Consider the following 12736-nt stretch of genomic DNA (forward strand, 5'->3'; position numbering starts at 1 on the left):
AATAATTCCTACATACTTCAAAGGAAAATTGTATTATTAATGTTTATAAAGACAAATATAAATGATTAATTATCACTTATTGAACTTATGTTATAAATGACATTAGCCATAGCATTAGCCACGTTGCAGATTTTGTTTTCATGAACAGTTGAATAAACACTGAGTCATCTCCCACTGTGCTGTAGTGCAGTGATTTTTAACATTTTTTTTTTCCCTACAGCGGAAATAGCGTAACGCTACTGGTAGCACTATATTCCATGGACCGCCCATTAGACGCTCCCTTGCTTACTAAGCCCCACGCAACAGCGCTAGCATACTGTGCCGCTCATGGGAAAAGAACTGAAGATGTGTCCCAAGAGAATGCGGAGGAGAGAGAACACAGGTCAGTTATGCACTGCAGGTGCAGGGATTTAAATATATAAATTAATGTCGCAAATCCAGCGCTTTGTATTTTTTCCTGCCTCTGTCGGACCTGAAGGCAGGGTCACGTGACGTCATTGTGTGAATCGATTAGGGCTCTTGACTGCATTGATGCAGAATCGTTGAAGTCTGCATCGCGATGCATCGTGCCAACGAATATATTCAACACCCCTAATGGGCGGGGACGCAATAGGCAAAATCAGCTATTTGAAATAAGTGTATTTGTAAACCATTTAATACACTCCAATAGGCAAAATGGATAATTGTGAATATATTATAAGGGAAAAAAATATAACAGTACACTCCCCCTTTAAAGAAACATTCCAATGCATAAACAAAATGCTCTAATAAATTAGAACATGTTATTGCACAAATTATCATGCATAAGACATGTCTTGAAAAAGGCCCTATATAAGGGCTGAAACGCGTCGACCAGTATCCCCACCAGGATTTGTGAGGCTTTCTATTTCTCTCAGGATCGTTTATTTGGGTGAGTGCAACAACAATAGCCTCTACCTATAAACGGCATTTTGTACACTTTTTTTTCTTTTTCTTTCTTTTTTAGGATTGAATTGTTTATTACTAGTTACCCCAGCAGTGGGACTTCTTGGATATCGAGTTTGGACACAGGAATCACTACTAATAGTATACACACTTATTTGGACACTTGGATGATATCACCAGTACTATAATACCACTGCACACATACGCATATTTATATATTTTTGGGGTATTATATACATATTATCATTGGAGTTTTACCTTTGGATTTTTTCTTATTTTTGATTTGGACACTTTAATATATATTTTTTTCACATATTTTTCACATATATTTCACAATATGATTTTTAATTTTAATTTTTATATATTTTTGCATTTTTCACAATTTTTAGCCATTTTTTGACTGTATTTTCCACAGTTTACCACCTTTTATTGCACGTGTACACGTTTGCATAGGTAACCAATCGGTATCCTTACCGGAGATCTATCCAGACATTCAGGGCCGTCTTTAACACAGAGCAAAAGGGGCTGCTGCCCAGGGCCCAGTCTCTGTTGAGGGGCCCAAGAGTGCTTAAAAAAATATATATATATTTTCTTTATGGTTCAACCAGATTGCTGATGTGACATGGGGAACACACACATTCAGTCCTAATATTGTCACAGTCAAAAGTACTCTGCTTATATATTTATTTATTTTTAAAAACTGTGCCAGACCGTGCCAGTGTCATTGCTATTGCCATGTGCTGTTTTAGATGTGCACTGTGCAGCACTAAATGCAAAGCCCTAACTTGGCATCCAGCCATTCCCACTGCATCAGAAAAGGTCCTGCTGGGGTTACCACTGTTACCAGGTAACTGCTCTGGTTGTGGGGATTGTTTCTGGGTAGGGCTGACTGTAGGCGCATGCAGCAGAAAGCTGGAGCGACAGGCACGTGAGGATTTGAGCATCTGTGCAGCTGCATACACTGCTCTCTTCAGTCTTAAGGCTGTGTGACTCATCTCACACTGTATCCATGCAGCCTTGGACAGACAGCATCCAGTCTACTGGTCCCCTTAGCCCTAATCTTTCTGCTGTGGCCCTAAGATCAACTAACTGAAGTTTGTTAGGGGAACAGTGCTTTGTAGAAAGGTGTCAGTGGGAAGAATAAGTGAGTGCACACACGCCCCTCTCCATGCAGCATTGTCTAGTGCAGGGTGAGAGGGAACTTGTTCCTAGCAAAGAAGTGACATGTGCTGCTGTGGCTGATGTATAGTGTCATGCTGATACTTCACACATTAAGGTAATGTTTATTTTTCTAGGTTTTATTTTCTCTCTGTCTCAGATTTTACAGCTTCCCATAGTAGTTCTGCTGTTCCAGTCAGTAAACTTATAATTGTCTGCACCTCCATGCTTCCTTCTCAGACTTTACCTTACTATGCTCCTGTTGGCTGCCCTAAATTTCTTTAACCAGCTAACCTCACATCAGAATCACATTCAAAAGAATATTAAATTAATCCACAGTGGAGGAATTTATATATTTAATTACTTATTAGTACTGCTTAGGTCCAGTTTCACATATTGCAATTTATTTCATTTTTTTTTTAAATGATTAGCCCAGCAGTGGATGATCCACCGGTGGGCTAATAATTAAAAAAACATTGATTTAGTTGTTTTTTGGGATGTTGGGATGGAGGGGGGGGGGGGCAAGAACATTTTTGCCCAGGGTCCAGTCAATATTAAAGACGGCCTTGCAGACATTGCACTATTTTAATCTAAGATTATCATTTCTATTAGTGTATTCATTATTTGCACTTTATATCTTTTACATTGTATACCAATTGTATTATATGTATTTCTATAACATTGAATCCGATTGTATTGTATTTTATCTGAAAAGTTTTTGACCTGACGTAATATATATGTGAGAGCGACCAATCCCGAGTCAATCATTTTTTACTTAAATTTTTTTTATATAAGTTTTTAATATAAATAAATTGTTCTAAGCATTTTTGAAACTACCAGTTTCTATACTTATTTGTCTATATAGAAAGACCAACTGTAGGTGTTATATTATATATTATTAGATATACCACTGTCATTATCACCCTCCTTTTCAGTCAGCTTTGTTCTTGATTTATCCTGTTTTATATATACACTTTAGCGCTCCTATTCCCTTTTCCGGAACTTTGAATCCAAGATCCAGTTAGGGGGACTTCTATAGTGTAGCCTATATATATAAATAAATCTAGGCGTAGTTCTCTACAACCACATACATCTGTACTACAAAGGGCCACCTCACTAGTAATTAAAGGGACATATTAATTACTTTCTCTGTTCCATCTAACAAACAGTAATTCACAATGTATTACAGTGTTTTTACCCAGCATTCCTTTTCTGTGGGAATTGTCCAAGTCAGCCAGTGTGCAAGAGAATACAAGGACCCATTTGTACATGATCATGCAATTCCAAATATTAAACTTTCAATTTAAACAGATTTTACTTTAGAATTGTTCATGCAAAAAGAAAAAAATAATTGTAGCCTGTTAAAACTGTTGTTCTTTCACATATAATGATACAAAATGTTGGTGTACAATATCTCTTTAAAGACAGTTGTGTGATGCTTATAATGATAACAACAGCCACAAATGAATAAAACAAATTTTAGACAACACTGGCACTAGCGCGTTCCATACAACGTGTAATGGAAAAGAGCTGCGTCTGTAACGTAAGTATGTTTACATCAATAAAACAGAATGAAGACTCTTCCTCACAGGGAACCTTTGTACAAATGGCTTGCAACAAGACTCTTTTTTACTAAACTGTAATAAAGCAAATGCAGGTGATGATCCTTAAGTTATTCACTCTCACCTGAACAGGATAGAGAACCCACACCTGTCGGAAAAAGCTGCCCAAACCTCTTTTCACACAGCTACTACCGGCATCCACAACGCATGCGCGCAGTCACAGCCCAAGCCATGATTTCGGAAATGCGCATGCGCACTAGGAATAGTAGCGACGTCCAAAACGAAAACTCATGCGTATTTTTTTTTTTAATTAACTTTATTGACAAGTTTTAATCTGATCAATCCAGGAACACATTTGCTACGGAAGCCTTTTTGTGCCATAAAATGCCTTTTAGTGTTTGGGACCAGATTAATCTGTCGGTTTTGCTGATTTGACGTTGACAATCGCAATGGAAGACGATGCTCCTGTCATCTATGGTCTAGAATTTCAGGTCTGTTTGTGCTAGCTGATGCAACCAATCTCTACAGTATATATTATGTCAGCGTGGCTTTGACAAGTTGACACATTGGAAAGAGCATCTTGTCTTGTGCTGTGAGCTTTTCCTTTAATGAATATTTATTTCAAGATTAAAAGCTTTACTCGCATGTAGTAAACAGAAATGTGCAATTTAATGTTCTTCCATTATGTAGTTGTGTATTTTTCACTTTTTGTATCTCTGGAATTTGTAGAATTTCTGTTACCCTGAAAGGGACAGTCTACAACAGAATTGTTATTGTTTAAAAAGATAGTTAATCCCTTTATTGCCCATTCCCCAGTTTTGCATAACCTTAAACCAACACAGTTATATTAATACACTTTTTACTTCTGTGAATACCTTGTATCTAAGCCTCTGCAGACTGCCCCCTTATTTCAGTTCTCTTGACAGCCAATCATTGCTGGCTCCTAGGTAACTCCACGGGCATGAGCACAATGTTATCTATATGATACACATGAACTAACGGCCTCTAGTTGTGGAAAACAATGTAAAAATGCATTCAGATAAGAGGCGGCCTTTAAGAGCTAAGACATTAGCATATGAGCCTACCTAGGTTTGCTTTCAACTACAAATAGCAAGAGAACAAAGCAAAATTAATGATGAAAGTAAATTGTAAAATTGTTTAAAATTGCATGCCCTATCGTAATCATGAAGAGGTTATTTTTGACTAGACTGTCTCCTGCACCAGCCCCAGCTACATGCTACTACAGTTGCCAGATGTCCTCTATAATAAAAAACGAACAATCTGTAGGTGACTTTGCACAATGGTTTGTGGGGCCACACAATGCTTCCCCACCAAAGCTCTAGTTTAGACCCCAGATTTAATTCTACGTGTACATTTTTCACAACTAGGCAGTCATTTTACTACTTGGCTGCCAGAAACATACAAATCAATAAATGTACCTATTTGGTTGCCAGTAGCACATGTGAACAGTAGAAATGTGATACTCTATGACTGACCCTCATTTTTCTGCTCAATATTTGTAATGCATTGAGGCATAGGAGGGATTACACTCATCCAAAAAACAACAACAACAAAAAACAAAGACGACTAAATAAAAACTCTGCCTTTATGTGTCCAGTGTTTTTGTGAAGATTTTACTGGATAACCTGCTAAAATACTGTACTGTTCGGTTGAACAATGGACACCTGGCAACCCTTCATGCTACACAGTGATTACGTGATCGGTGCAGGCACTTAGTTATACTTGTGCATAACGTGCGATAGTTAAAGAGATCCGATCAGTATACTGAGTTGTTTTTTTTTATGAGTTAGATGTATGTCTTTGGAGTTGCTGATTATGCATAATAGCACAAATATTATCAGAGAACAGGTTAATGCTTATAACACATTTATTTTGTATGCAAATTTTGTGAAATATAGTTATTTTATATATTTTATGTAGATTAAAATGATTAATAGCTCATTGATAAATAAATGTGGTGTTGCAAGAAAACCATGGGTTTTAGCCACTTGATACACTCATTGTCTACTCATTTCCACAATAGGTGCCATTCCATCCCCAAAAAAATAATAATAATAATTTCAAGTTTCACAGCTAATAATGATTTAAAAAAAATAGTTTCTTTTGACCATCCCATCACTATTTTTTCAAGTAGGATTTTGTTCTTCTTTTGCTGTCAAGAAGTCACATAGGTAGTGGTGTTACCTTTATGAATTTTTATAAATTAAACAGAGCATTTATTAAACCACAGAGGATCTCAGCTCATTCGACTAGAGCTGTGGCTTTTTCTTGGACCTTCAAGAATGAGGCCACTATGGAGCAGATTTGTAAGGCGGCTACCTGGTCCACCTTGCATACCTTTACAAGGTTTTACAAATTTTACGTTTTTGCTTTGGCGAAAGCAGTTTTTGGGAGAAATGTTTTACAGACTGTGGTGCCCTCAGATTAGGGTCCGCATTTTTTTGCCCTCCCGTTCTTCATTCAGTGTCCTCTAGAGCTCGGGTATTTGTTCCCACAAGTAATGAATGAAGCCGTGGACTCTCCTCCCCTTTAGACGGAGAACATAAATTATGCTTACCTGATAATTTTATTTCCATCGAGGGGAGGAGAGTCCACGGTCCCCGCTTGCTCCGGTGGGCGGACCTAAATTTTGTTTTTTCTCCTTCTGGCATCATTTATACCCTGATATTTCTCCTACTGTTCCTTGTTCCCTCAGCAGGATGACTGGCGGATGAGGAAGATGGGGGAGGTATTTAAGCCTTTGGCTGGGGTGTCTTTGCCTCCTCCTGGTGGCCACGTTCTTATTTCCCACAAGTACTGAATGAAGCCGTGGACTCTCCTCCCCTCGATGGAAATAAAATTATCAGGTAAGCGTCATTTATGTTTCTTTCATGTAATTGGCAAGAGTCCATGAGCTAGATATACAATCCTACCAGAAGGGGCAAAGTTTCCCAAACCTCAAAATGCCTATAAATACACCCCTCACCACCCCACAATTCAGTTTTACAAACTTAGCCTCCCTATGGAGGTGGTGAAGTAAGTTTGTGCTTGATTTTCTTCTGTGATATGCGCTTCTCAGCATTTTGAAGCCTGATTCCTCTCAGAGTAGAGTGAATGTCAGAGGGATGTGAATGGAGTATCACCTATTGAATTCTATGGTTTTCCTCGCGCGAAATCTTTTCATACGTTCTCTGTTATCAGTCGTAGAGATTCATCTCCTACCTCCATTTTCAGATCAACGATATACTCTCATATTCCATTACCTCTATTGATAACCGTTTCAGTACTGGTTTGGCTATCTGCTATATGCGGATGGGTGTCTTTCTGTAAGTATGTCTCTCAGCTATGGTTTGGCACTTTATGTATTAATGTAAAGTTCTAAATATATGTATTGTACTTATATTTGCCATGAGTCAGGTTTATGTATATTTCCTATTGCAGACTTTCAGTTTCAAAATTGGGAAAACATATTTAGGAAGTTATTTTTTCTTACCTGGGGTATAGTCTTTTCTTTAAATTGATTGTTTTTCATTAATTTTCTCAGGCAAAATTAGGCTCGCGAGGCCGCAAATTGCTGATATTTATTGCGTCATTCTTGGCGTGAGAATTTTTTTTGGCGCAAAAGTACGTTCGGTGACGCAAATTTGTCATTTCGGGCATCTTAGTTGACGCCAGGTCTCCTTGCACAAGGTTGCGTCATTTCCGGATGTTGTTAGCTCAAAAAAAATTCATTTTGTGTTGCGTGTCATACTTGGCGCCAAATAATTAAATTATTTAAACTCCACTTCTGATATGTCTCTTGCCTTTTTCTATGCTCAGAGGGCTATGCTGTTTGCATTTTTTTTCCCATTCCTAAAACTGCCATATAAGGAAATTGATAATTTTGCTTTATATGTTGTTTTTTCTCTTACATTTGCAAGATGTCTCAATCTGATCCTGTCTCAGAAAACACTGTTGGATCCCTGCTGCCTGATAACAGTTCTACCAAAGATAAGTGTATCTGTTGTAAGTTAGCGGAGATTATATCTCCAGCTGTAGTATGTAACAGTTGTCATAAGCCTTTACATGCAGAGAATGTATCCATCAGTACTAGTACAATGCCTGTTATTCCTTCAACATATAATGTACATGATATCCCTGTGAATATAAAATAATTTATTGCTGATGCGATTCAGAAGGCTTTGTCTGCTATTCCGCCTTCTAATAAACGTCTTTTAAAACTTCTCATAAAGTTGATGAAATTTCAAATGACCGACAATATACTGAATTATACTCCTCTGATGAGGATCTGACTCAGAAGATCCTTCCTCAGATATTGACACTGACAAATCTAATTATCTCTTGAAGATGGAGTATATTCGTTCCTTGTTAAAAGAGGTGTTAATTACTTTGGATATTGAGGAAACTAGTCCTCTTTATACTAAAACTAGTAAACATTTAAATAGGGATGCACCGAAATTTCGGTTTTCGGTTTTTTAGCCTGTTATTTTCGGTAAAATTATTGTGTAGCATGTTTAAAATTTTTACTTGACTTTCTGTTCTGCATATAATGAGTTTTCTAGGACTATACTTTATTTGGATAGTTAGTAAAAAAAACCTGTTAAATATGATACTGTTACATAGAACTAAATGAAGAATAATACAGTATATTGATATTTATAATTGTTTTAAGTAGGGATGCACCAAAATTTTGGCCGCAGAAACATTTTGGCCGAAAATGGCATTATTGTTTGCCTGTTTTTTTTTTTTTTTTCTTGGTAAAATTATTGTGTTGCATATTATTGTTTTAAGATATTTTTGTCCAATTTTAGTGTGTTACTTTCAATAAAAGTGTGGGATTTTTTTATTGGTTCTAATTATGCAAAAAAACAAAACTAAAAAAAATAATTTGATAAAATACATTTTCGGTATCAGTTTCGGTTTTCGGCCAAGTGCATCCCGGATTTTCGGATTCGGTTTCGGTGCATCACTACATTTAAATTCTGTTTATAAACCTTCTGTGATTTCAAAGGAATGGAATAGGCCTGGTACTTCTTTTATTCCTTCTTCTAGGTTTAAAAAGTTGTATCCTTTGATAGGTCTATTTCTACTTTTGCCAAACGTACTACTATCCCTATGGAAGATAGTACTTCCTTTAAGGATCCTTTAGATAGAAAACTTGAATCTTATCTAAGGAAAGCTTATTTATATTCTGGCTATCTTTTCAGGCCTGTCATTTCTATGGCTGATGTTGCAGCTGCATCAACTTTCTGGTTGGAAAGCTTAGCGCAACAGGAAACAGATCCTGATTTGTCTAGCATTGTTCGCTTGTTTCAACATGCTAATCATTTTGTTTGTGATGCTATTTTTGATATAATCAAAACTGATGTTAAATCTATGTCTTTTTAGCTATTTTAGCTAGAAGAGCTTTGTGGCTCAAGTATTGGAATGCTGACATGGTATCTAAGTCTAGATTACTATATCTTTCTTTCCAAGGTAACAATTTATTTGGTTCTCAGTTGGATTCAATTATTTCAACTGTCACTGGGGAAAGGGAGTTTTTTTTTTTTTTTTTTTACCTCAGGATAAAAGATCTAAGGGTAAATCTAAAGCTTCTAATAGTTTTTGTTTGACAGAATAAAGAACAGAATACAAATCCATCCCCCAAAGAATCTGGTTCCAATTGGAAACCTTCTTCAAGTTGGAATAAATCCAAGCCTTTTAAGAAACCAAAGCCAGCCCCCAAGTCTGCATGATGGTGCGGCCCTCATTGCAGCTGGTGGGGGGGGGGGGGGGGGGCAGATTAAAATGTTTCCAAAACATTTGGGCAGATTCTGTCCAAAATCATTTTATCCAGAGTATTGTCTCTCAAGGGTATCGATATCAAATAGGATTCAGAGTAAGACCTCCTGTGAGAAGATATTTTCTCTCACGCATTCCAGCAAATCCATTGAAGGCTCAGGCTTTTCTGAAGTGTGTTTCAGATCTAGAGCTTTCAGGGGTAATCATACAAGTTCCGTTTCAGGAACAGGGTCTGGGGTTTTATTCAAATCTATTCATTGTCCCAAAGAGAGAAAATTCATTCAGGCCAGTTCTGGATCTGAAAATATTGAATTGTTTTGTAAGAGTGCCAACTTTAAAAATGGTGACTATAAGGACTATTCTGCCTTTTTGTTCAGCAAGGTCATTATATGTCCACGATAGACTTACAGGATGCATATCTTCATATTCTGACTCATTCACATCACTATCTGTTTCTGAGATTCTCTTTTCTAGACAAGCATTACCAATTTGTCGCTCTTCCATTTGGCCTAGCGACAGCTCCAAGAATCTTTTCAAAGGTTCTCGGTGCCCTACTCTCTGTAATCAGAGAACAGGGTATTGCGGTGTTTCCTTATTTGGACGATATCTTGGTATTAGCTCAGTCTTTACATTCTGCCGAATCTCACATGAATAAACTAGTGTTGTTTCTTCAAAGACATGTTTGGAGGATCAATTTACCACAGTGTTCTTTGATTCTTTAGACAGGGTCAACTTTTTAGGTTTCCAGATAGATTCAATGTCCATGACTCTGTCTCTAACAGACAAGAGACAAATAAAATTGGTTTCAGCTTGTCGGAACCTTCAGTTTCAATCATTTCTTTCAGTGGTTATGTGCATGGAAGTTTTAGGTCTCATGACTGCAGCATCAGACGCGATCCCCTTTGCTCATTTTCATATGAGACCTCTCCAGCTTTGGATGCTGAAACAACGGTGCCGGGGTTATACAAAGATATCACAGTTAATATGCTTAAATCCCAATGTTCGACTCTCTCTGACTTGGTGGTTAGACCACCATCGTATAGTTCAAGGGGCCTCTTTTGTTCGTCCAACCTGGACTGTAATCACAACAGATGCAAGTCTTTCAGGTTGGGCAGCTGTCCGGGGATCTCTGACAGCACAAGGGGTTTGGAAACCTCAAGAGGCGAGGTCACCAATCAATATTTTAGAACTCCGTGCTTTTTCAGGGCTCTTCAGGTTTGGCCTCTGTTGAAGAGAGAACCATTCATTTGTTTTCAGACAGACAATATCACAACTGTGGCTTATGTCAATCATCAGGGTGGGACTCATAGTCCCCAAGCTATGAAAGAAGTATCTCAGATACTTTCTTGGGCGGAATCCAGCTCTAGTCTAATTTCTGCATTTCATATCCCAGGTGTAGACAATTGAGAAGCGGATTATCTCAGCCGTCAGACTTTACATCCGGGGGAGTGGTCTCTCCATCCAGATGTGTTTTTTTTTCAGATTGTTCAGATGTGGGGTCTTCCAGAAATAGATCTGATGGCTTCCCATCTAAACAAGAAACTTCCCAGGTACTTGTCCAGGTCCAGGGATCTTCAGGTGGAGTCGGTGGATGTGTTAACAGTTCCTTGGTTTTACCAACCTGCTTATATCTTCCCGCCTCTATTTCTTCTTCCAAGAGTGATCTCCAAGATCATCATGGAACAATCGTTTGTGTTTCTGGTAGCACCAGCATGGCCTCACAGGTTCTGGTATGCGGATCTTGTCCGGATGTTCAGTTGCCAACCTTGGCTACTTCCTTTAAGACCAGACCTTCTGTCTCAAGGACTGTTTTTCCATCAGGATCTCAAATTGTTAAATTTGAAGGTATGGAAATTGAACGCTTAGGGCTTAGTCATAGAGGTTTCTCTGATTCAGTGATTAATATTATGTTACAGGCTCGTAAATCTGTTTCTAGGAAGATTTATTATCGAGTTTGGAAGACTTATATTTCATGGTGTTCTCATAAATTCTCCTGGCATTCTTTTAGAATTCCTAGAATTTTACAGTTTCTTCAGGATGGTTTGGATAAAGGTTTGTCTGCAAGTTCCTTGAAGGGACAAATCTCTGCTCTTTCTGTTTTATTTCACAGAAAGATTGCTAAGCTTCCTGATATTCACAGTTTTCTGCAGACTTTGGTCCGTATCAAACCTGTCATGAAATCAGTCTCTCCTCCTTGGAGTCTTAATTTGGTTTTGAAGGCTTTACAGGCTCCTCCTTTTGAGCCTATGCATTCTTTGGATACTTTCTTGGAAAGTGTTGTTCCTTTTGGCCATCTCTTCTGTTAGAAGAGTTTCCAAATTATCTGCTCTTTCTTGTGAGTCTCCATTTCTGATTTTCCATCAGGATAAGGCAGTTTTGCGCACTTCATTTAAATTTTTACCTAAAGTTGTGAATTCTAACAACATTAATAGGGAAATTGTTGTTCCCTCTTTGTGTCCTAATCCTAAGAATTCTTTGGAGAGATCCTTACATTATCGGGATGTTGTAAGAGCTTTGAAATATTATGTTGAAGCTACTAAAGATTTCAGGAAATCTTCTAGTCTATTTGTTGTCTTTTCTGGTCCTAGGAAAGGTCAGAAAGCTTCTGCCATTTCCTTGGCATCCTTGTTAAAGCTTTTGATTCATCAGGCTTATTTGGAGTCGGGTCAGGCCCCGCCTCAGAGAATCACAGCTCATTTTACTAGATCAGTTTCCACTTTGTGGGCTTTTAAGAATGAAGTTTCCGTTGATCAGATTTGCAAAGCAGCAGCAGGTCTTCTTTGCATACATTTACTAAAGTCTACCGTTTTTATGTATTAGCCTCTTCGGAAGCAGTTTTTGGTAGAAAGGTTCTTCAGGCAGCTGTTTCAGTTTGATTCCTCTGCTTATGTTTTAAGTTTTTTCTTTTTAATTATGAGAAAATCTTATTTTTTTTGGATGTGGATTTAATTTTTTCAGCGGAAAATGGCTGTTTTTATCCCTCCCTCTCTAGTGACTCTTCTGTGGAGTTCCACATCTTGGGTATTAATATCCCATACGTCACTAGCTCATGGACTCTTGCCAATTACATGAAAGAAAACATCATTTATGTAAGAACTGATAAATTCATTTCTTTCATATTGGCAAGAGTCCATGAGACCCACCCTTTTTATGGTGGTTATGTTTTTTTGTATAAAGCACAATTGTATTTCCAGTTCCTTTTCTTGATGCTTTTTACTCCTTTTTCTATCACCCCACTACTTGGCTATTCGTTAAACTGAATTGTGGGTGTGGTGATGGGTGTATTTATAGGCATTTTGAGGTTTGGGAAA

At 37.7% G+C, this 12736-nt stretch overlaps 2 protein-coding genes across 3 annotated transcripts in view; one reads left to right on the forward strand and one right to left on the reverse strand.

Moving 5' to 3' along the window:
* TRAPPC12 (trafficking protein particle complex subunit 12) overlaps positions 1–3882 on the reverse strand; it is a 496716-nt gene extending 492834 nt beyond the window's left edge. Inside the window, exon 1 of one of the 2 annotated variants that reach the window (XM_053709729.1) lies at positions 3769–3882. The gene's annotated coding sequence lies outside the window, so the exon portion shown is untranslated. The remainder of the gene's footprint in view (positions 1–3768) is intronic. The other variant, XM_053709728.1, reaches the window with a different exon arrangement.
* A 96-nt stretch (positions 3883–3978) lies between these two features.
* Positions 3979–12736, forward strand: part of EIPR1 (EARP complex and GARP complex interacting protein 1) — a 595922-nt gene continuing 587164 nt past the window's right edge. Inside the window, exon 1 of the mRNA XM_053709730.1 lies at positions 3979–4135. Coding sequence (XP_053565705.1) covers positions 4094–4135 — 42 coding nt within the window. The 5' untranslated portion in view covers positions 3979–4093. The remainder of the gene's footprint in view (positions 4136–12736) is intronic.

This window comes from Bombina bombina, chromosome 4, assembly GCF_027579735.1.
Source record: "Bombina bombina isolate aBomBom1 chromosome 4, aBomBom1.pri, whole genome shotgun sequence".
In the NCBI taxonomy this organism is placed as follows: Eukaryota; Metazoa; Chordata; class Amphibia; order Anura; family Bombinatoridae; genus Bombina; species Bombina bombina.